A 21,708-nucleotide genomic window follows, 5' to 3' on the forward strand; every position below is an offset into this window, starting at 1 on the left:
TGTGCCAACTGACTATGCATTTTTGTTTTTTGAGCCGTGTGCTCATAAGCGGTGTCGAACCAATGTCCATCCGAGCGTCGAGCAGACGATCTCCCCACTCGAAAACACTGTTTCTTATCAAATTTGGCCTATCTACTACTCGTCAAAGCTTGACTGAAAAAAAGAAGATTGCCTTCCGGCGAATGCTACGACGAGCTAAAATTATTCACATCTGCTTAGAAAAAACGTATTTTTTCTAATAATTTAATTGAAGCTTGTCGCACAAGTATGATAGCCTACAATAGGGTAGCCAGTAGCGCGCTACTTTTTTAGTAAAAGTAGCGGCGCTACTTTTTTAGTAAAAGTAGCGGCGCTACTTTTTAGTTGGAGTAGCGGCGCTATTTTTTCCAAAGTAGCGGTAGCGGGAGAGGCGCTACTTATTTTTAGTCGCACTCCCGCTACTATTTAATTTAAAGTGAAAAAATACTCGTTTTTTGGCAACACTGTCAAGCAGCTACATAATCGGTTTGGTTGCAAAGTTTCAGTCTTTTGGGAATCTCGTTTTCTGATGTGGAGCTGCGATCAAGGTATGAAATCGATGATGCCGTGAAACGTCGGTGCAGAAGGAAACAGCAATTGTGGACGCCTTTTTTCGGACAGGAGCAAGTCCTTGAGCTTTTCGAATACCGAGTTAAAACATCTTAAATTATCTGTCATTTCTATAACGACGTTAAAATGACAGTGTAAGTAAATGAATGATAACATTCGTTTTCAAGGTCATTTTTGCGTCACTAGGGACTTGAAGAGTGTTTCCTAATGTCATTTTAGACAAAAGTAGCGGTAGCGCGCGCTACTTTTGTAAATTAGTAGCGGGTAGCGCGCGCTATTTTGGTCCAAGTAGCGGTAGCGAGCTACTTTAAAAGTAGCGAGTGCCCACTTCTGAGGGTAGCCTAGGATTCCGATGAAAAAACCATTGTTGGTTTGGCTGAGTCAAAAATTTGAAGCCAAGATATTCCAGCGTTTCAAATGAAGAAGCTAAAATGGAAAAATAATTCCCAACAACCTCGATGTCTTTTTCTGTTTGAAATTCTATTGATGGAAAAATAATTTTGTGTTGAAGAAAGATGTTAAAAGACAGTTGCATCTGAGGCTATCCTAGAGGAAAGGTAACTGGCACTCTTTGCCAATCTAATTTTAAGGTCATACATTGGACCCTCATCTCTGTTATTGATTGCCTAAAATATTAAACTAGCATAAAAAGTTTTACCAACTTTTTTTTTTCTCAACAAGTCTCCAACTCGTCTACGCCACTGGTCAAAGAAATCAAGTAGTTGATGCCAGAAAGTTCAGCACTCACTGGGCTCGCTACAAATACATCTTTTGTGCTCCATCCCTAATTCAAATTTGATGCTGAATCGAACTTCGACTGGCTGGTTGTTGGAATGGCAAAACAAACGAGGTCGGAATGAGGTTGTGCACAGATGGTTTATGTCCTTCCGTAACAATCATAACCGAGTAAACGTTTTGTATAAACTGATTCAAGCGCAACAGTCCCGATATCACCTACGCGGAGATATTGCGAGGTGGTTAGCGAACTTGTCTTTAATGCTAGAGACCTGGTTCAAGTCCTGTATCGATCAGCGGCGCATTATTGACATGGCTTGCTATTTTTCGGCAAAAGTGAAAGCAACGTGAAACGAAAATGGCCACGCTGCCATCGAACGTCGGTGGTCCAATCAATCCCTCAGCTAAACGAGAAATTAAAAGCCATCCTTTTCACCCTGTTATTCTTCTTCAACACTTTTTTCGTCACGTGTCTTGCCATAGATACAACGACATGCTCTCACTGGAAGTTGAACCTACGTCCTTTAGAACGTCATAAAGTGCTCTTATGTAGTAGTAGCGCAGAGATGTTTGATGAGATGACACAGTGATTGCCTTTTGCAATCGCTGACAAAGACGTTAAAGCTTTGTGAAAATATGTGTCAGAGTAAAATCATTTAACCCTGATCAAAATGTAGCATTCTTTTATGAAGTAAGTGAGAGCGCTCACAAAAAAATAGATATTTATGACTAACTGTACAAAGAAAAATGCATATACAAAAATATTCAGTTTTTACAAAGCGTTCAAACAAGAACACTTATTGGAGAAATGCAAATACAGTTAAAATATTGAAAACAGTGAAACCACCACATAAAATCTTTATCTAATTGCGTCGAAGCAACACTTCGTGATAAAACAAAAACAAATTTTAACGATCCAAGTATAAAAAAACAAGCAAACAGTGAAATGTGAAATTATAATACCAACAATTTTCCAAAAATTTCACTAACCCAATATCACAACATATCTATAGAATGTCCGTTTTTAAATACATTTCGGAAATTTTTCAAAAGTTTTTTGTCTACAATAACCAACGCGTTCATAATAAATAGCCTACGTAAAAACTATCGCCTTTAAGAGCTGACGTTGAGACTGTATCGGTTGTACATAATTTGATTTTGTTGTTCGTGACGTGAAATAAAATTGTTACAACCTTTCAGTGTGGGAACTCGACAAATCAATAAAAAACGTTCTGTGATGTGAATTTAATGCAATCATTGTAAATCACCACTTAAACAAGTAAAACAGAATGCGAGGAGAAAACTACAACGTCTGGGAGCAAATCCAAATCTATTTTGAACCCAAATTTCAAAAAGGTTACCTCACAAAGTGCAACCGTGGTCGCAAAGGTTACAGCAAACTTTCGCACATACAGAACATGAAACGCAAAATGACACATCAAACAAACAGTAAAGCAATCACGTATCAATGTTAGCTTAGCTCTTTTGAGAAGCTGCATCGGTTATCGACGATTTTTTCGTGCGCTTTAACTGGCCACTAGATGGAGTAGAATTGTTCGGAACGCCTTCGTTTATTGAAGGTCTGAATAAAAAAAAAAAATATATATATATATATAAATAGTTAAAGTGGCTTGAGTTGTTCTGGTGACTATAGGCTACCAGGTTACCTCCTGATGTCAAGGATGATAGCTAGCTTTTATTACCGACGTTTCGTCAGTCAGCACGACTGACTTTATCAAGGGGGCTAAAACAGGTAAACACTAGGCTACATGTTCAGCGACAAATGGCACAACACAAAAAACATACTGCCAAATGAATAAAGTAATAAGAATCAGAGTTTTTTGTGTTGTGTCATTGTTGCTGAACAGGTTGTGTTTACCTGTTTCAGCCCCCTTGATAAAGTCAGTCGTGCTGACTGACGAAACGTCGGTAATAAAAGCTAGATATCATCCTTGACATCAGGAGGTGACCTAGTAGTCTATAGTCACCAAAAGAACGCATGCCACCTATTTATCAAATGCCTGGTGAACAGTATCACTCTGTTTTTATAAATAAAATTGTTGATTCGATGGCGATGTATCCTGGCTCCAACTGACGTGAAACATAGACCAAGGGTGCCTGCTGGTTGGTCACGCTTGATGCGTTGACAGCTTCTGGTTAAAATCTGCCATTCTCGAAATAAAACAGTTGTTAGGATTTGTTTTAAACTAGGTTATTTTTGCAAGAAATAGCTGTGAAAGACACAACATACCTATGGCTGATGCTAGAGTTCCTAGAAGGGGGCAAAGCCACCACTCGAGGACGAACAGTGAGAAGAACCTCTCCTGCAAGAGCCTCCTGCATAATATTGCAGATGGTGCTTGATAAAATATCCTCAAGAATGCATCCAAATTGTGGACTCCTGAAAAATCAAATAAAACTTCAAGTTTCCTGCGATGAAATGGGACAAAAGGGGGCATCGATGTCGCTGAAAGATTACTGTCACGTATGTATTTTATCTCTAACCAACCTTCTAACTTGTTCGTTCATTTGGTGTTGCACAGTTGGGGAAACCCCAGCAATCGATCTTCGTTCGGGTTCGGAAGATTTCGGTTGATCTCGGAATTCATGGATGGTCGACTCGGGTGTGCTTTGCTGGAGGAAGAAACATGGAAACGAGTTGACATTTTTTTTAAATATCCAAAACAAATATTTTCGAAGTAGACTTCTTTCAGTCATGCAAGGTAAACACTCAAACAGTCTTAGAACTGAATCTTTGCACCAAACCGAGATATTAGGAATAGACCTGGAAGTACCAAAGCATATTTAGTAAACGAAGTAAGACAAACAAAAATTCTATTTATCGCAGTATATCTAACTGTTAAAATAAGAAATCGTAGATGGCAGGACTGTGGAATCGGAGTCGTGGAGTGGGAAAGATTTTGGCGTGTCCGAAGTCGGAGTTCTCTAGTAAAAAAATCGAGGAGTGGGAGTCGTATATTTTTTGCTCGACTCCACAGCCCTGGATAATGTAGATAGAACAAATGAGTATTGTTTTAAAAATGGTTAAACAGCAGTTCGGATAAGCGTAAATGATCATGGTGATGTAAGAAAACATCACAACACGTACTCCTTCACTGTGGCGCAGAATCTCGCTCATAAGTTTGACCTGTGAGTCTGTGATTTCTGGTTCGGTTCGTGGCTTGTCGATGGTTGTTTGATCCAATGTCACCTTTTCTCCCTAGAAAAATATTTGAAACAGTTTTGTTGATGAACGCAAGATTGTAACAATAGAAGCTGATAATTTTAGTTTAATGTTTTGAGCTTAAAAGATGTTAAAACGACAAAATATAAAACGTAAATTTTCAAAAATCAAGGTCTCACTTTGGCGTCCGAGTCTTCTGATTCCTCAACATTTTCTGTATTTTGGTTCGTTTCACTTTCACCTTCTTTCTCTTCTGTGTTCTTCAGTTGTTGCTCTTCTTCACTTTCCTTTTCTTTTTTTACACTGGTCTCTTCCAGTTTGTTTCTTTCATTATCTTTGTGAGTTTCCGAAGCGTCATAATAAACATCCTGGTCCTCAGTGGGAAGCTGGGAAAAGTAGGGAGTGGGATACTTGTCCAGTTCGGTGACAGCGTCGTGAAAGGTAGGATCGTCCAGCAGACCTCTGAGTTATCAGTTAAACTCATTAGTAAAAAATTATGTAAACAAACGTTTTATTTGAGAAAAAAGAATCCAAAAAGCAACAAAAACAGATAAAGTTCACAACCGATACAATTTAACGAGCATTAAACCTTTCTTGATACATGATCCACTGGTCTACAAAAAAAGACTTTTTTTGCTGTTTGGACTTTGAAAACTGATTCAATGTAGTTTTGGGGTGCTGAATCCGAATCTGAACTCAGATTTTTACTATCACATCTGATTTTAGAGATATGATAACAAAAAATACTTTATTTTTCCCAAAAGTGGAAGATTCGGCATTGCGTTTACCACCAACAGATGCAGTGCCATAGCGAAAGGTTAGCGTTAGGCAGGCTAAAATAGCTTAAATAAAGTTACTGAACAAGTATTGCCATAGGCCTGCTTAAAACTTTGTGTTTTTATGCAAAAAAATTGACAGGATTGGGGTCAATTATATGTTTAGCTTCACTTTTAGTTTGATATTACTGCTTTGTTAATAATGTTGCTTCCAAAACAAATTAGTATCAAAATTATAGTCTGTGGGAATATTTCAGCTATTTATGCACCCCCATGGCCTGGTTTTGATGTGGCGCAATGCGTATGTGTAATAAACGCAACATCAAATCTTCCACTTTTGACAAAAGAAACAATTTGCTGATATCGCACAAACCTGACGTGATAGGATAAATCTGAGGTCAGATTCGGATTCAGCACCCCAAAATTACTCTAAATCAGTCTTCAAAGTTCTTAGAGCAAAAATCGTGTAGACCAGTGTTATGTTTAAATTAGATCTAATGGAATACATCTCTTAAGGTTTCTACTGTCTATCAATGGTATTACAATTGTTTTCTTTCAGGGTGACTTTAACTTATTACGAGGCAAGCATGGCTGTTGCAGTATTTTATAAAAAGCAAGGGAACCAAACCCAACTACCTTGTGTGCGCTAACCATCTGCCGACATCAACTATCAGCTTTTCATTGCAAAGATTTTCACTATGAAAAGTTGGAAAAAGTCCCTTGAATTCTTCTTAAGCTCTTTCGTTTCTAGGTAACTCTTAACCATGTGTAGATTGATAACAAAATAGCTTCGTAAGACACGTCACCCACCTTATAACATCAGACATGACAGAGATAACCATGGACTTTTCTGCTTCATTGCAGGTGGTCAGGGGGTAGTGGACCTCCTCAGGAGCTTTGGCTGGAACAGGGTAATCAACTTGCAGCGTCCTTCAATATAATGGCGTGAAACGTGATTGATACCCATGAAGACAACACAGGAGTTAGTAAGCAAATTATTCCAAATGTTATTTTAGTGAGATATTAAAATGTTTCATCTACTGGATGCAAGTGGCAATTCTATCCAGACAGCAAAACCTCTCACTTTTACATTGATTCAACGTCTGTAGACGCTGAATCAATGTAAAACTGACGGATTTTGCTGTCTGGGATGGGCTATTTCCAACCTACGCAAGTTTGTTTCTACACTTTCTGCTGTCAACTATCAAACATCTATTTTAAACCATGCCAGCATTGACAAATGCTCTTCAGCTGAGGTCAAGCCTCTTATCAAAATGAAGATTCTATGCTACCGCAACAGTTAGACTGAAAACGTTAATTCAGCGTCGTGTAGACGCAGATCATCCACTCACCGATCAATGAAATGCTTGTTGCTTTCCCTTGCAAAGTGAGTTCGGAACTGTGCAATGTCATGAGTTCTTGCTGTGACTCCGAGGTGACAAATAAAAGGTTTCGGGGCCTGGGGTTGGGGCCACTCGTTACGCACCGCTGTTACCTGGTGACGTAATTGACGCGACCGGTTGCTAGGTAACGCCACAGGATCTTCAAATCTGATTGGTGGAAGAGTTGCGTAGCTTTTGACCTCCGACTACAACAGACACAAAATGAAGTTGAAACCAACTAACTGACATGTAATATTTGATGCGTTCACACACTTTTTAAATGTGCTCAGACTGTTCTAGAGATATGTTTGTATGGACATTTTTTTCTATTAACTTAGGTATTTAACTAGGGTTAGCTTCAAATAACTAATTGCTTAAATGTAACACTTCACCAGTTGAGAAGGAGCGATCTTACTGGCGTCAGCACTACCTCCAACAGTTAGTTTAGTTGTTTTCTTTCCACAAAGGTAAGGATTCAAACGGTTGAGAACTATGTGGCACGAGTTAGTGGTGCGATACTGATGAGCCCAGTCTCAGAAGCGAAACACGTGTCTATCGCTGCCAATTCTTGTTACACTCGACTGCCCAACAACTTCACGAAACACTTCACCAGTTGTTGTCTTCCATATAGGAACCAAATAGCAAGGTAAGCAAGACGAAAAAACATAATCATAAATAGTAAGAGAAAGTGAAAACACTAAGGATATCACCTTGAGTGAATGTTTTGACAGTTCACTTTCTGTCAACCGAACTGGAGTTTTTGATTTGTTTAAGATGTTTTCTAAGCGTTGTCGTGGTGTTGTTGAGTGGGTGTCGAACTTTGCTGGTCCTGCGTAATATTCGTTTTGTGACGTCGCACTGACGTCATCAGAGTCGTCAGTGATGACAAATTCGACAGCTTGCCTGGCACGTTCTTCCTTCCACGCAGCAAGTTCAGCGACAAACTCTGTATCCTTTCTTTCGTCAACGACCTGAGAAGAAGGAGAGTCTACTTGAACCTGTAGTTCCCACATGTCAAGATCAAGCAACTCTGCTTTAATCCCATGCGTACGTAGTGGGGCAGGGACGTAACCACGGAGGTGAGAGGGGAAGGCTTGGAGGAGCAATTGCCCTCCCAAAAACTTTATTTTTTCCACCCAAAAATAGGTTTCTGATGCTTTTACAATGATTCAATAACATGACTTTACATGTTCAATGACGTTTCATAAATGTTTAGCTGCATTCAGTCGCCATATTTTTAAATGAACTCTTCATTTCATATGTCAAAATGTTTGCTCCCCTAATGTTTTCTTTCTAGTTACGTCACTGCGGTGAAGCATTTGAAATATTTCGTTATTTAAAAAAACATCAGGTTAAAAATTTACTACCAACTTTAAAATTGTCAATCATGTGGTTACGTTATTGGGTGATTTTCACGCCTCAAGTCTCTTATTCTCAAAACTTTAGTTTCCTAAACTGGCATATTCACGTTTGTACCTCACAGATGAGATCCAGGTCGTAGAATGAAGGCAACCCAGCTGCGCAGAAGGATATCTTGGTCATGACCGACTGACCAGGATCCAGCCGACCGTGCACGGGTTCGATGCGAAGAACCTGAAGGGTGATAACTGATAAGAAATGAATTATCCAGTCGCGTGAGGACGATGAAGAGCACCCTGAAACCGCGTCATCAACGACTGCGCCTGTTTCGGTCACAACACATTACGTAACTATTTACCTTGTCTGTAGTTTAGTTAGCTGCATCGATTTAAAGTTAAGCAATCAAGTCGGACTGCAGTTTTTCGTCGGGATTTATTCAATTCAAAACTTGCCATTTCTGTCTCAGCAACATATATATTTCTTTAAGCGACATAATTATATTCTAATAACTGATCAAAAAGGTTGAAATAGCTGGAAAGGTTGGACAAAAGCAAAAAAAAACATGTTCGCTGCTGTTGTGGTTTCATAATTTATCACATTTTTAAATTGTTTTTAAAGTGTGAAGTAAAGATCTTGGAATCTTATTTTGGGCTGCCATCGGCCAATGCAAACCCACAAAAACGGCAAATTTACATGAAACTTTCGCCCGACCTAACAACAAACAAACCATCGCGTACATCATTGACGACTTCAGAGGTGGCGTGCCAAGTGAAAGACACGGGCCTGTCGTCTGACTTGTTTGTGAGGAAGACCATATGCCTTGCTTTTCCAAATAAAGGCACGTTTCCAAAACTGACGCGTTCTTCGGACATGAATAAGATCTGAAGATGCATTTAGATCCTTGATAAAGTTATCCTGCACTCGACGATGTTCTTTTCAGATTGCAACGAATCTCACTTTCCTGATATTGCTTAGTTTCACTATTTGTGATGCCACAAAAGGGATTGTGTCAAGTGTCAAAGCAGGATTTGATTGTTAACACTACAATGCTGTCTGCTTAGTGGTACAAGCATCTACCTAATTTGAACGGAAGTGGGTTCAATACCATCTCAATCCTCGAAAGAAGCTTTATGACAATGACGTGCTTGCAGAAGCAGATGGAAAACCGAAATTGGCTTCCTTGAATTTTCGTTGGTTAATCCAAATTTTCACACAACAGGTTTTAATCAGGACACAAAAAAGCAACAAGTATGTACACAAGACTGTCCCGCAATAAAACTGGTTAACCCACAGTACCAACCTGTCCAGGCACAGGGACATGTTGGGAGCTTGGGACAGAGGTAAATTCGGGGGGTTGGTCCAAGAATGGCATACTGGACCCCATAGCTCTGGTATCATAGCCTATCCCCTCGAAGGTAATAAGGGCTGTTTCGCCCCCTAGAATGTGAATGGGAATGTCCACCTAAAGGAAAATAACAAAGTTTGTTATTGTTTTATCTACATCGACATCTTTCAACTTCCTTTTGATTTTTGTACTATTAATTAACTTTTGTTTTCAAACAACTTCCACTCTACTCCACTGCCGAAGCGCCGCTAAATGACTCTCTTTAGCCTAGGCACGCATGAAACGCTGCTAACAAAGAAATGAAAAGCAAAATAACAATCTAAGTAGGTAGGCAATAGTTGAACGTCGTAGCATTCCGTTCAGTTAAATCTGGATAGCTCAGTTGGTTAAGCGCCCGACTTCATGAACGAAGGAACAGTGAGATCAACCAGCGCTTGAGCAACGCATGTTAAAAACAACTTTCCATTCAGCGGCATCTAGTGAATGAAATAAAGCAGAAACTTCACTCGGTCCTTCAAAGTCTCTACAAGTATGTGAAACTGTCAGAATTAAGCTCTCAAAGAAGCTTTCTCAGTCCGAAGATATAGTTTCTCATAATAATGATTCAAGCGGAAACTTAAAATCAGAGAAATCATTGATCATGCCTGAAGTGCGGCATGAAAATCCAAAGTAAAATAAAAAAGTTTGACAAAAAGCATTTTCAGTACGATAATATATTGTCGCAACCAAGCAGTTGCAAATACAAGCTTGAAGCGTCTTACAGTGTAGGTCTTGCTTTCCAAAGGTGAGAAAATCCATTCTAGATTAGCCGAAGTCCCTGGTAAGATTTCCCCGCTCGGGTTGAGGCAGGTCAGCACTGTGTGTTCGTAATTGGCAGATTCGAGCGTGACCAAATGAGCCATGTCCACCTCATACATGACCGCCATAGAACCGCCATTGTACATCTCGTATAGCTGAGAAAGAGTGAAAGTTAAGCAACGAAACAGCTACAGACATTTTATCAACGTTTCAAAGAACAAGGAGATTTTCAGCATTTTTGGGTAGTGGGTACTGATGAGTTTTCCCATTTAATCACTTTGTGTTCTACTGATGATAGCTGACAAAAATGGTAAATTAACATCACTTTATATTTTCCGGTGGCATTTTTAATCAGTTTTCAAATCATCAAAGCTCTTCGAAAATTTTTATTGTCTTCAAACCATGTGAGTTCAGCAATACACGTCTATATTTTCTTTAAAGATCAAAATTTAACAAGTAGTACTAAGACCAGCTCAGTGGCTGAGTGGTTAGTGCATTTGGGTGCAGTGATAAAAGGTCGGTTCGATTCTAGATAAGGTCATATCAAGCCATGGCCTGTGCAAGTCGAATCATGACTGAAACTACCTCATGAATGTTGCTCAAAGGCAGTTGATGCTTAGGTCAAGCGAGAAAAAAGGTTTTATTTTTACCTGTTTAGGAGGTGTAGGACCTCCAATCGGAACTGGAGTAAAGATATGTTTGGTACCGGGGAAATGTAAGTACCGCCTATTTGGTTCCACTGTAACGCCAATAAAGTTGATCTAAAATAAAGGAAGTGGTCAATATAGAGCTTTATAGACAAAGTCTCAAGCAGTTTTGGAAAATAAATTTGCATAAAAGTGATCCTACAGTGAGGCCGACTTCTTCATACAGAATATATTGTGTAGTCAGTAGTAATAAAACAGTATGGATATTGTAAGTTTTATTGAACTGCAAACAGCGCTTGTTCTAACGTTTCGACAAGTGGAACAAAGTGAGTTGCTCAAGAATAAAACAAATTTCTAATGAAAAAAAGATGCCGCAAACAAAAACATCAAATTCATGGAAGAAAAGTCGTGTTTTGCAAAACATCAGTTTGCAAAAATAAAAAAACAAAAACAACAAAAATTCTCAAAGCAAATCGAAATATAACTGAAAGCCCAGGAACAACAGTGTGACTTGCCATGATTTCCTTTCCATTTTCAATTTTAAGCAAGACAGGGATTCGATGAGTTCCGGAGACGTCATGCTTGTAGCTGAGCAGAATGGTTCTGTGTTCGCCTGGTGCCAGTACGCCCTTCTTGGGGAAAACTGGGTGAAAACAACAGGAATTGAAATGCTTATCGTTGAAATCTACGAACGCATGGGATTTAAATCTCAAAAGACTCCGTGGATTGTGGCAATCAGTCATCCTTGGAACAAACCTGTAAAGAGCTCATTGTCCTGGATGTGGAGCTCATGTAAATCGTTGGGATCTAACAAGCCGGTTTCGGCCCAATAATCAATTTCCAATTCGAGATCTTTCGGGAACAAAAAGGCCCTGAGGAAAGACGAAAACGTTAACAAGCATTCAATAGTGTGATCACATGATGGCTTTAAACTTGTTATCTTGCAGTGTTTGTAGCTAATTTGTATTTTGTACATTGCATTATTGAAATAATGATTTAAAATGTAAATGTTCTTCAAAGTTGTTTTCATTGGAGTAGTTTTGAAAGCTGTAGAAAATTTGATTACAATTACTGCAGAACCACTTAACTTAATTGCTTCTAATTGTAATTATAACCTGGACACAGATATAAACTTATTGGTTTTAGACCATTTCTAATAAAAAAAAAACTGAGAATTTTTTTTTAAATTGTTTACTTTTAGTATGGATAAACATTCTCAGTCAATTTTCAAGGACTTCAGTTCAAAACAGTGTAGAGTACAAAATACGTGTTATTTCAGTATCCAAAGCTGTTTCGTGGCTGGTTTTCTTATTAATTCGTGATCAATAGCCTTGGTCATTGTCACGATTTCTTTCTATCTCTTACCAGGAAAAAGACTTGGAAAGGTTCAATGACGTAGTTTAATGGGTTATAACCGAAAAGCAGTCAATTAAATGTCGAATAGTTCTACTAGTGAAATGATATATAAAAACGCTTAAAGGACTCCAACGAATGGTTCACCACTTCCAGCAATTAATCAAAGTAACAGTAACAGTAAACAGCAATAGATTCCAACGCTTGCGACTATTGATCGAGTTTAACGTATTCCACTCACAGCTTCTCATACGATTCTAATTTCAATCAGAAATTATATTAGCATCAACTTTGCTTTACTCGTATTCAATACTTCAACTCTCGATTAACAATAATCTTTGCGTCTATTACCAACTGCCACCACTACAACAATGATCTCTCATAATCGACTCATAATAATAAATAATCATTTACCCAAATTTCACCACTATTTATAGAAGGTTGTTCGGTCTAGTAACTTCGAGAAGGTTACGTAATGTTACATCATAAGGACTCATTGTTCTGTCAAGTTGCACTAAACGTAAACAAGCAAGTTTAAAGAAGCTTCCAGATTGTCACGTAAGGTAGAAGATTCTAGAAAGTACGTTACATAATAAAGATTTCGCAATCACAGATCTACTGATAAACATCCTTATGGCGTCATGACAAACGACATTTGGCAATTGTGAAAAACAACAGAATGTTCCAGATTTGCATGTTTACAGAAGATACTGGAAATACGTTACATAATAAAATTTCGGAATCAACAGAATGTTCAGGACAATGACAATACAAGGAAAATGTACAGGACAATGACCGAAAATAACATATCGCATAAGAATTCCACCATTAAAACAGCACGCTCGGTCAAGATACAAAGCAGCCCGTCGCGAGACCTCGCACATTGATTGTGACATACATCTACAACAGAACATGGCAACATGCGTTGCTCTCTTTGATTAAAATGAAACAAGTACACTTCAATTTCTTTTTGAACGATTAGATTAAGTTCATGGAGAGCAAGGGTCTTGACCAAACACTTTACAAATGGGCAACTCACCACTCAGTGGGCACCGATCCAGAGTTCTTCACCATCATACTAATGTAGCAAGGCTCCGAGGAGACAGATGCAGCACCAAAATTAAAGTCGAGGATAGATTTCGTGTAGACGCTTGGTCGTCTTGAGGCGCTGTGAAAACGAAAGTACTTGTCTAGCCAACAACTCTCACGTGACTGAAACCAGCGAAATGATTGGTTGTCGGTATTTGCATTCTTATTTGGCACGAGTCAACTTTCTGAAGCTAGATTTACCCTTGACACCTGTTTAAAGTTAAATCAAGTGTGCTGCAGGCCCTGTGAACTACTGTTCCTGTCCTACCAAAAGTGCTGCTGCTGTCATTGTTATTAGATCAATATAAAAAAACAACGCTTTCAGTTTTTCGTTGGTTTGTTTTGAGCTGCATAAGGGAAACCTCTCAAAACTACACGTAAGTTGGGTAACGGGAATATAAACCACACAATGACGTAATAACGCTATGGAGAAGCCTTACACTAAAGTTCTTTGGCCAACTTTACAGCATCAAAAATGTATTCGTTTTGAGTAGAAGTTGAACTGCAAGTTACCTGTGCCGAGTATTGACAGAGTATTGGAGCTCGGATTTTTCCGGATCTGAATCCAAGCAGGAGTTGAGATGATCCAGACTGAACCACCTCCACAACTGTGTCTTGCTGATGCTGCTTCCACTGCCGCTCGTTCTTGCATCTGGAGATGCCATAAAGTGATTTCAAATCATTAAATTAACTCACGTTTTATGATTGCAACGAGTTTCGCAGATTCAATATCATAGCCCTGCCAACGAAGTAGTCCTTTTTTGCATTAAACCAAAGTCTGCAGACATTGAAATAATGTAAAAAAAACTGTGATTTGCTGTTTAGGAAAGAACAAGTGTCTTCCTGGGAGGTTGACAGATAATATCATCCGCTCTTCTCAGGGAGGAAACGTTTTCCAAGAGAAAGAAACTTCAAGAACTCCGTTAAAGCATTGTTTGTACATTTTGCACTTCATTCAGCAATCAATGTGGTAAGAAGAACATTTCTTTGCTTAACACGTGGCTAGAAAATAAATATTAACAATACGTTAGCAAGATGTTTTGTCAACAACAACAAAAACAAACTTTCTCACCAACGACGGACAAAACAGGGTAGACCCCCTCGGCTGTCAGCTCGCACAGGGGGGTCGGGGAATCATCATCACCGATCATCTCGCCTGAATGAATATGAAATGTTAGATTTAAGTATAGTTACATTATTTTAACGTTAGTTCAACCTTAATCGACGCTGACTACGTGTAGAGTACAAAAACGTAAATTAGTTAAACAAATTTCAAATAAACAACTGGTCGAAAAGAAAAATATAATTATCAAATTAGTGAACACTAACAAATTCGCTCTTTTGGGTAGATGTGTTTTTTAAAGCTGAATGAACGTAAAAAAGTTAAATTAGAACTACCGTCGGCTCCAAGCAGCTCATAATAAAGCGACCAGTTGTAGACCACTCGTCTGTGGGGGTGAGCCAGTGCGGTTATCACGACCTTTGACCTTGCTGGTACTACGGAGTTCCAATTGCTCAGTTTCAATCCAATCGGTTCACTGCGATGAAGAGTAATTGCGATTAAAAGATTCCTGTTCGAATGAGAAACGTTTCCGGAAGAAAAGCATTTAGGAATTCCTTTAACAGTGACTCAAAGTTTCTACAAGTATGCCAAGCTAACAGGACGACAAAGGTATTAAAGAGATGTTTCCATTTCAAAATTGAACATTCCTTCAATATAAAAGTTTCATCTTCAAGATCCACTCACTTCTCATCAGGTTCTTCACCATATTGGCTGCTTATGGTTTGCTTGAGAGTCAACTTGAAGTGCAGGTTGCATAAGGAATTGTTGTAAAGAGTAATTGGTTTCGTTTTCGTGGCGCCAGATATAACCGATCCAAAATCGATGTTATATTTCTCAACCTGTTCAAAATTCAATGAATTATAATCCGCTCGTGAAGTGTGAACAAAGTTTGCTATAACTTATCGGTTACTTCAGTATCTGCTTTCCTTCTAAGAAATATGGTAATTATTTTCAATAAGGACAATCGACATGGATGGTGTTGATGAACTTATCGTATAAAAGTATCATATAACTATATTCTGATATAATAAAACGTTTATTTTAGTGAAACATTTAAAAAATAAATGTCTGTCAAAAAATCTTTGTATTTTTGTAGTGAGTAACGCGGTGGAATAAAAATTGCACCTTGTTCCTTTTCCAGTAGCAACAAGTTGGTGTGGAATGTTAAGCGTAAATAATAAGTAGCAGTACCAGAAAAACGCAAGAAACAGCAATAAAACTTTACCCAATATCTTTTAAAAACCAAAAAACATAACTTTTCAATGTGTAGCTAAACATGAAATTTTAACGTGATTCTTAGAACTAATTTCACACCTTGATAAGCCCTTCACAGCCTTCGCCTACTACTCGAAGCTTGAACCTTCTTGCTTCTTTAATCGGATAATCTTCAGGGTTGATGGCATTAGAGCCACAAGTCCAGGTTAAGCATGTTGGTTTGAAAACATATTTCGTTATCATCGTGGGCTTGAAAGTCCAGACGTGCTTCTGCTCAAATATGGGAAAAATTATTAAACCAAACTTGGTATGGCTCTCTCACTAATCACAGATAAAACGAATACACTCTTGTTGATTCTGATGGAAGAACTTTCTGTGTGTTCAAGAAAAGTGTTTTTATACTGCAATGCAAACCGCTCATCGTTGATCAAATGAAAAAAGTCCGTTTTCTTTTTTGTTACTTTCTGAAATAGTGTAATTGCAAAATACAGTATATGGTTTAATGTAATAAAAAGGGGCACGATGGAGATTCGAACAGGCGTCTTACCGAGCTGCAACCGGGCAAGATGCCGCTACGCCACCAAGACAGATAAATGGAAAAAGATCAATTACCTGAGTCTCGTTAGCACGTATGATGCCCTCTAGTGGCTGCACGGAGAGTGTGGAAGCACATTCACTGCTGATTGCCCACTTGAACTTGATGGGGAGCCGGCCGGGATTCTTGACCTCATACTCTCGCGTGGCATCCGTGTACAAGCATGTGGGTCGGAAGAAGACCTCGCCGTCGTTGCTTAGCAACAGCTCAGGCTGCTCACCGGTGCCAACTAGCTGAATGGTCTAAATATCCAACATGTAAATATTTCTGATCTTAGTGTGTCACAAGACTTTATGAATCCCACATGCATTTTAAACATGTTTCTTTATTGTACAACTATGAAGCGGATATGGCTCCGAAAACATTAATGTAAAAGTATCCAGTATAAACTTTTTAAATAAATAAAATAAGTTCAAGAATAAATTGTAGCCAATGTACCAAAGTGTTAAATGCAGGTAGCAAAGCTAATAATTACAAAGACTAATAATTACAAAAAGCCATTTTCGAAGGCGCATGACTTAGCCAGTTTAGTTGTTTTGTAAACTAAAATTTATGTCTAAAACGGGAAAGTCACAAATATAGGTTGTTTTTCAAAGAAGTGCGTCAATGTGATACTAAACATGAAAGACTGAAATACCTTTTGATCTAAAATTAAAATAGTAATCAAAAGCGTAATTTATCGGTTGATATAATTGAAACACTTGCCTTGTCATGTGTTTCGTTTTCATTCAGCCTCAATGTGATTGAATCCTCAAAAACATCAACACTTGGTGGAATATGCCGAACTACACAAATGTGATTCTTTGATCTTGACAATCCGTGGGGAGGCTTTACGGTAAAATGATCCTTATTCTGCGGGAAATAAAGCATTAAAATCTCGCCTTAAAATAACTTTCTACCGATCTCAAACAAAGAGACATGGCATCTTGCATGAAACGACTAAGTTGGTTTTAAAGATAAAATAAAGTAGTCGGTTTTAAGTGAGTCACCTTGAACTTCCAACAAGTTAAAAAATTCCAACAGTTTCAGAAACTAAGCAACGCTGTGTATTCAGCATGCTATCAGGGTAACTTACATACTGAGCATTATAATTGACCTACTGAAAGTATGGAAACATATTTATCACTCGGTTGCTTCAACTTGCTCAACCCATGTGACTAAAAAAATAACCACACAAAAATAGATTTTTTCGCAATTGGAGACGAAAATTATATTTTTTTACGAATAGAGATCTAATGTCGAAACGTTTTGAAAAAATAACAAGGTCTCAACAGGCATAGGTTTGTAATCAAATCTGGGGTGAGAAAGATGATTCACTATATATATTTTTTCATTTGAATGGCAACAAAAGGATCCAGAGAAGTACCTACCTTGCAGAAGTTGTAAAGGATCGGTGTTGTACCGGTATTTTGCATCAAGATAGTTTTGTAGGAAGGGTCTTGTGGGAAAACAGGTGGAAAAATCTGTTAGAATTCCACATTTCATCAGATTCACAGAAATATATCACTGCAGTTTGAAAGCTATTTTCACACCGGTGACAAAGTTACACGTGGCCATGCGGTTGATCGAATGAATTTTTTATATAACTAGAATGGAAGTTGAAAAAATACTTCTTAAACAAAACATGAAAATTCAGGCCATGTCACAGACCAAAAACGTTCGTAATTTTTAGTTTATTTTCATGTTATTATGTTAAATGCCGTCCGGTTGTTAGGTTTTATTTGTGTATGGTTAAACATTAAAGAACAAACTTAATTTAAACCAAAGACACACTTTATACTGATATTTTTTGTTTGACTTTCACCGAAGTACTTAAAATTCATATAGAAAATGTAACGCCATCGGGCTCACAGATAAAACCAGACTTTACCAGTTTTTCGCAGCTGAGATTCACTTCGGGATAAAAGGTTTCGTTTTGTCCATTGAAGGTATGAGCAGCGACATCTAGCGTTAGTAGCCAAGGCGGGAACACAAGATGCTCCTCAACCAATCTGTAATCTCTAAGACACTACGGAAAGAATAAAAAAGAATCAAATTAGTTGATTGTCATATGGTTTCAAATCAAATTTTCCTCAAAAGTAAATTATGTATGTAAATTATGTCTATGTGAAGAAATCTGTAATGTCTGGTTAGTTTGTTTATTTTATTTTCTTGTTGTACTGTTGTTATTACTGCCTCTTCTTTTCGTAGTTTTTTTTATTGTGTGAGGGTGGACACTGTTGTTGACTTCGTTGACCCTGTGGTGTTTCGCTGTCATCCTGGTGCCAGCATCACATTCAATGTGTTTATATATTAACGTATGAATACATGCTGAATCTGAATCCGTAGCCGATGCTCGCAGGTTCGAAACCCACCCAGAACATGCAGCTGTATCTTGGCGATAGACACGCCCACAGACAGAAACTAAGATTTAATGCTTGTGCTTCTGGTTTTTAATCCGCATGTTGCTGTGAGGGGAAATTGTGCGAGAGTGTAGGTTGCTCGAAAGGACACTTGGCATGATGAAAGTAGGCATGGCAAGGAACTGAACGGAATGCTTGAAGGCGGAACCCAAGAGCGGCTTCATTGCCTTCACGTCTACTTAATTTATTTCTTCTCCAACTACAGTCAGTTTAAGTCTGTATACAACAAAAAAATCTACATCATCGCAATAAACCTACAATCAACTACAAAAAAAGCTGAAGATGTAGACACGAAGATCCCGATGAGTGAATACTTTACTGTCGACTGTCAACGTCTGCACAAAATCATACGCCATTGTTTGCGCTCATAATCGACAATTAGTTTATGACTACAATTCAAAAGGCTTTCAATAAACGTTGCTTTCTAAAATTATTCAACCAAAATTTGCTTTTATTAAAAACGAATAATTAAAGTAATTTTTAAAACAGGTACCTTATAGGAAACATAACACTCTAGCAGTTTTCCATAAAACTGATTTGGTGCGTGAGGTTTGAACACAACCCGGAAATCTGTGCTTTTCATTGCTGGTATGTCGCAGGTTGGGGGAAGTACCTCAAACGCTCCGGTGGGATCTAAAAAGAGTTTTTTTTTTTTTTTAATTGCGTACAAGATGTAAAAATAATTACTAGGAACATCAGGTCCAGAAAAAAGTAAATTTTATTACATTTTCTTATTGTATTCACAGTAAGAGATTAGCACCAATAGCGTAGTTGGTTAAGAGCCTGACTTAGTGCAACATGAAATGACAAGATCGAGATACGCCCGTTTTACTTTAGAGTGTGCGCTTTAGCAACGCACTTCAAGGACTGCTCTCCATTCAACGGCACTTAGTAGATGGAATATTTCACAGTTCAACAAACAGACACTTCACTCTGTCAATCTCGGTGACCGAGCCTGCGTCAGTAGTTCAAGGCCTCTACAGGTGCCGTATGCGAAACTTCAACAAGCCTTCTAAAATGGCGTAGTCAGTCCGAAGATAAAGTTTCCCATGTAATCATATTCGCAAAATTGATTAATTATGCGACAAAAGCCAAAGTTTGGACAATCTGAAAATGCTTAAAAAGTAAATTTACCTGCAATCCACATCGCAGTTATTTTTCCCCGTGTGTGATTGGTCAGTTGCACAGTAGCGTGACAAACGGTGGGTTTCTTGAGTTCAAATTGAACCTCGCCGATCCAAAGTGACATTTGGTCCAGAGAAACGTGTGGGGGGTTTGCCTGGGGTGAGAGACAGAAATGTACAAGACGCACGACAAGTCAAACCCATTTGTGGAAGTCAATAACGTAAATGTGATAAATTAGCTCGCATCATAACATCTTTCAATACACTTCAATTATTAGATTTCGCTTGTCATGGTGATAAGTATGCCGCAACTGCTTCTTATTCGACATAGTTTAGAAAGTGAGACTATTACTTTCTGCGATTGAGAACCATTTGCACTAACAGAAAAACACTTTGTTTTTTGTCTTATCATCAATGTCTGTTCAAAAGATAAACACGCTACTCTTATATAGTGCAATTGATGCTAAAGTAGTAATTGTTCATTCACTCACTGTGACTTCAGTATTATGGCCATCATCAAAGTACTGAGTCATGGGACTATCCCCATTGAGAGGAGGCTTTTCCTTTTCTTCAGTTGGCAACGCCAAATAACTGCTTCCATCCAATACCAGCTTACCTTCTCTGATATCAATAAAAAATGATTTTGAAACTCTAAAGTGGCAGCTTAGCACACTGATTATTCTTTATCAAACAGAAATAAAGCACAGAAATTCCAGTGTGAGGTAAGACTTGAAAATAAACCTTTTTGTTAAACACAAAAAGTTGAATTAATTAAAGGTTTTTGAAGAAAAGCATAACCCTTTACGTAAGACGCAACATGACAGCCGCAGCTTCCCAGTTGTTGCTGCCAGCTGTTGGATTCGTTTACTTACTTTCATAAAGGAAGCTAAAAATTTAAAGGAATTCAAAACTCGCTTGAAAACATTCTATTTTACTGAACATTGATTGAATGTATTGCTTCATCACCATCGTCCTGTACAGCGCGCAGGAGCATAGTTTGCATTGTGCATGTGGCGTTATATATAAACACTGGCATCCAGGCCGGATAGCGACTGTCAAAACAGCGACTGTCATAATGGCGACTTCATAATAGCGACGTAATGAAGTGAGCGACTGTCAAAACAGCGACTGTCATAATGGCGACTGCATTAAAACAGCGACTGTTATGATAGCGACTTAACACTTTAAACCGAACCAAACCGAACCCAGCTACTACAAGGCAGAGACCTGACTCAGCGAATGAAAAGATACGTGACAATGAACACACGAATCACTGTTGTACAGCAAAATCGAGGCCAGTATGATCTGCGGCAGTTCCTTCGAGCCCTTGCTCACAATTTAGAAATAAACGTGGCTTGATTTTTATTGCAAGACTTTTGGTTGTTTTAAAGTCCCTTTTGGTTTCAATCTTTTTCTAGACCCTGAATTTTATTGCAAGGCTTGACGACTTTCTGTTGTTTGGCTTGACTAGCCTATTTCTTTTTAAATCATGTGACTTCTATGGATAGTCCAAATAAAATGTTGTTTTAAAGTCCCTTTTGGTTTCAATCTTTCACTACGCAGTGTTTGCCTATTTGTGCGTGCATACGTGTGTAGAGAGGTGTGGGGGATGGAAGGTATGTGTGGAGGGGGTGAAAGAGTGCGTGTGCGCGTAAGCCTTGGATTTAATAAAAGAAGTGAGGTCGCTGTTGTGGCAGTCGCTGTTTTTGATGAATCGCTGTCGTGTAGTCGCTCTATTGACAGTCGCTGTTTTAAATGAATCGCTGTCGTGTAGTCGCTCTATTGACAGTCGCTGTTTTAAATGAATCGCTGTCGTGTAGTCGCTCTATTGACAGTCGCTGTTCTGACAGTCGCTATTTGGAACCCGAGCCATAAACACTATTATTTTCATCATAAAAAGATGAGCTGATTTGACTGATTTCAATATTACCAGTCATCACCTTAGTTTCATTGCAATGACATAATACAAATGAAATAAACTATCAATCTGCTGTTAGATCAGCATGTCCTGGCCAAATATGATAAATTGCTACATAGCAGAAAACAAAAAAAA

General features: G+C 38.4%; 1 protein-coding gene across 1 annotated transcript in view; it reads right to left on the bottom strand.

Annotated features, from left to right (window-relative positions):
* Positions 1 to 2,077: 2,077 nt before the first annotated feature.
* LOC145774683 (cilia- and flagella-associated protein 65-like) overlaps positions 2,078 to 21,708 on the bottom strand; it is a 34,411-nt gene continuing 14,780 nt past the window's right edge. The window contains exons 15-42 of the mRNA XM_082585978.1: positions 20,147 to 20,276; positions 19,666 to 19,810; positions 19,025 to 19,164; positions 18,000 to 18,137; positions 17,500 to 17,592; positions 16,835 to 16,981; positions 16,147 to 16,371; positions 15,634 to 15,804; positions 15,004 to 15,158; positions 14,655 to 14,794; positions 14,329 to 14,412; positions 13,770 to 13,908; positions 13,207 to 13,335; positions 11,571 to 11,686; positions 11,330 to 11,457; positions 10,818 to 10,928; positions 10,131 to 10,322; positions 9,325 to 9,486; positions 8,762 to 8,905; positions 8,142 to 8,258; positions 7,376 to 7,636; positions 6,636 to 6,871; positions 6,094 to 6,213; positions 4,687 to 4,969; positions 4,433 to 4,543; positions 3,833 to 3,957; positions 3,575 to 3,724; positions 2,078 to 2,905 (exon numbers count right to left, since the gene is read on the bottom strand). Coding sequence (XP_082442104.1) covers positions 2,800 to 2,905; positions 3,575 to 3,724; positions 3,833 to 3,957; positions 4,433 to 4,543; positions 4,687 to 4,969; positions 6,094 to 6,213; positions 6,636 to 6,871; positions 7,376 to 7,636; positions 8,142 to 8,258; positions 8,762 to 8,905; positions 9,325 to 9,486; positions 10,131 to 10,322; positions 10,818 to 10,928; positions 11,330 to 11,457; positions 11,571 to 11,686; positions 13,207 to 13,335; positions 13,770 to 13,908; positions 14,329 to 14,412; positions 14,655 to 14,794; positions 15,004 to 15,158; positions 15,634 to 15,804; positions 16,147 to 16,371; positions 16,835 to 16,981; positions 17,500 to 17,592; positions 18,000 to 18,137; positions 19,025 to 19,164; positions 19,666 to 19,810; positions 20,147 to 20,276 — 4,198 coding nt within the window. The 3' untranslated portion in view covers positions 2,078 to 2,799. The remainder of the gene's footprint in view (positions 2,906 to 3,574; positions 3,725 to 3,832; positions 3,958 to 4,432; positions 4,544 to 4,686; positions 4,970 to 6,093; positions 6,214 to 6,635; positions 6,872 to 7,375; positions 7,637 to 8,141; positions 8,259 to 8,761; positions 8,906 to 9,324; positions 9,487 to 10,130; positions 10,323 to 10,817; positions 10,929 to 11,329; positions 11,458 to 11,570; positions 11,687 to 13,206; positions 13,336 to 13,769; positions 13,909 to 14,328; positions 14,413 to 14,654; positions 14,795 to 15,003; positions 15,159 to 15,633; positions 15,805 to 16,146; positions 16,372 to 16,834; positions 16,982 to 17,499; positions 17,593 to 17,999; positions 18,138 to 19,024; positions 19,165 to 19,665; positions 19,811 to 20,146; positions 20,277 to 21,708) is intronic.

This window comes from Aplidium turbinatum, chromosome 7 (genome assembly GCF_918807975.1).
Source record: "Aplidium turbinatum chromosome 7, kaAplTurb1.1, whole genome shotgun sequence".
NCBI lineage: Eukaryota > Metazoa > Chordata > Ascidiacea > Aplousobranchia > Polyclinidae > Aplidium > Aplidium turbinatum.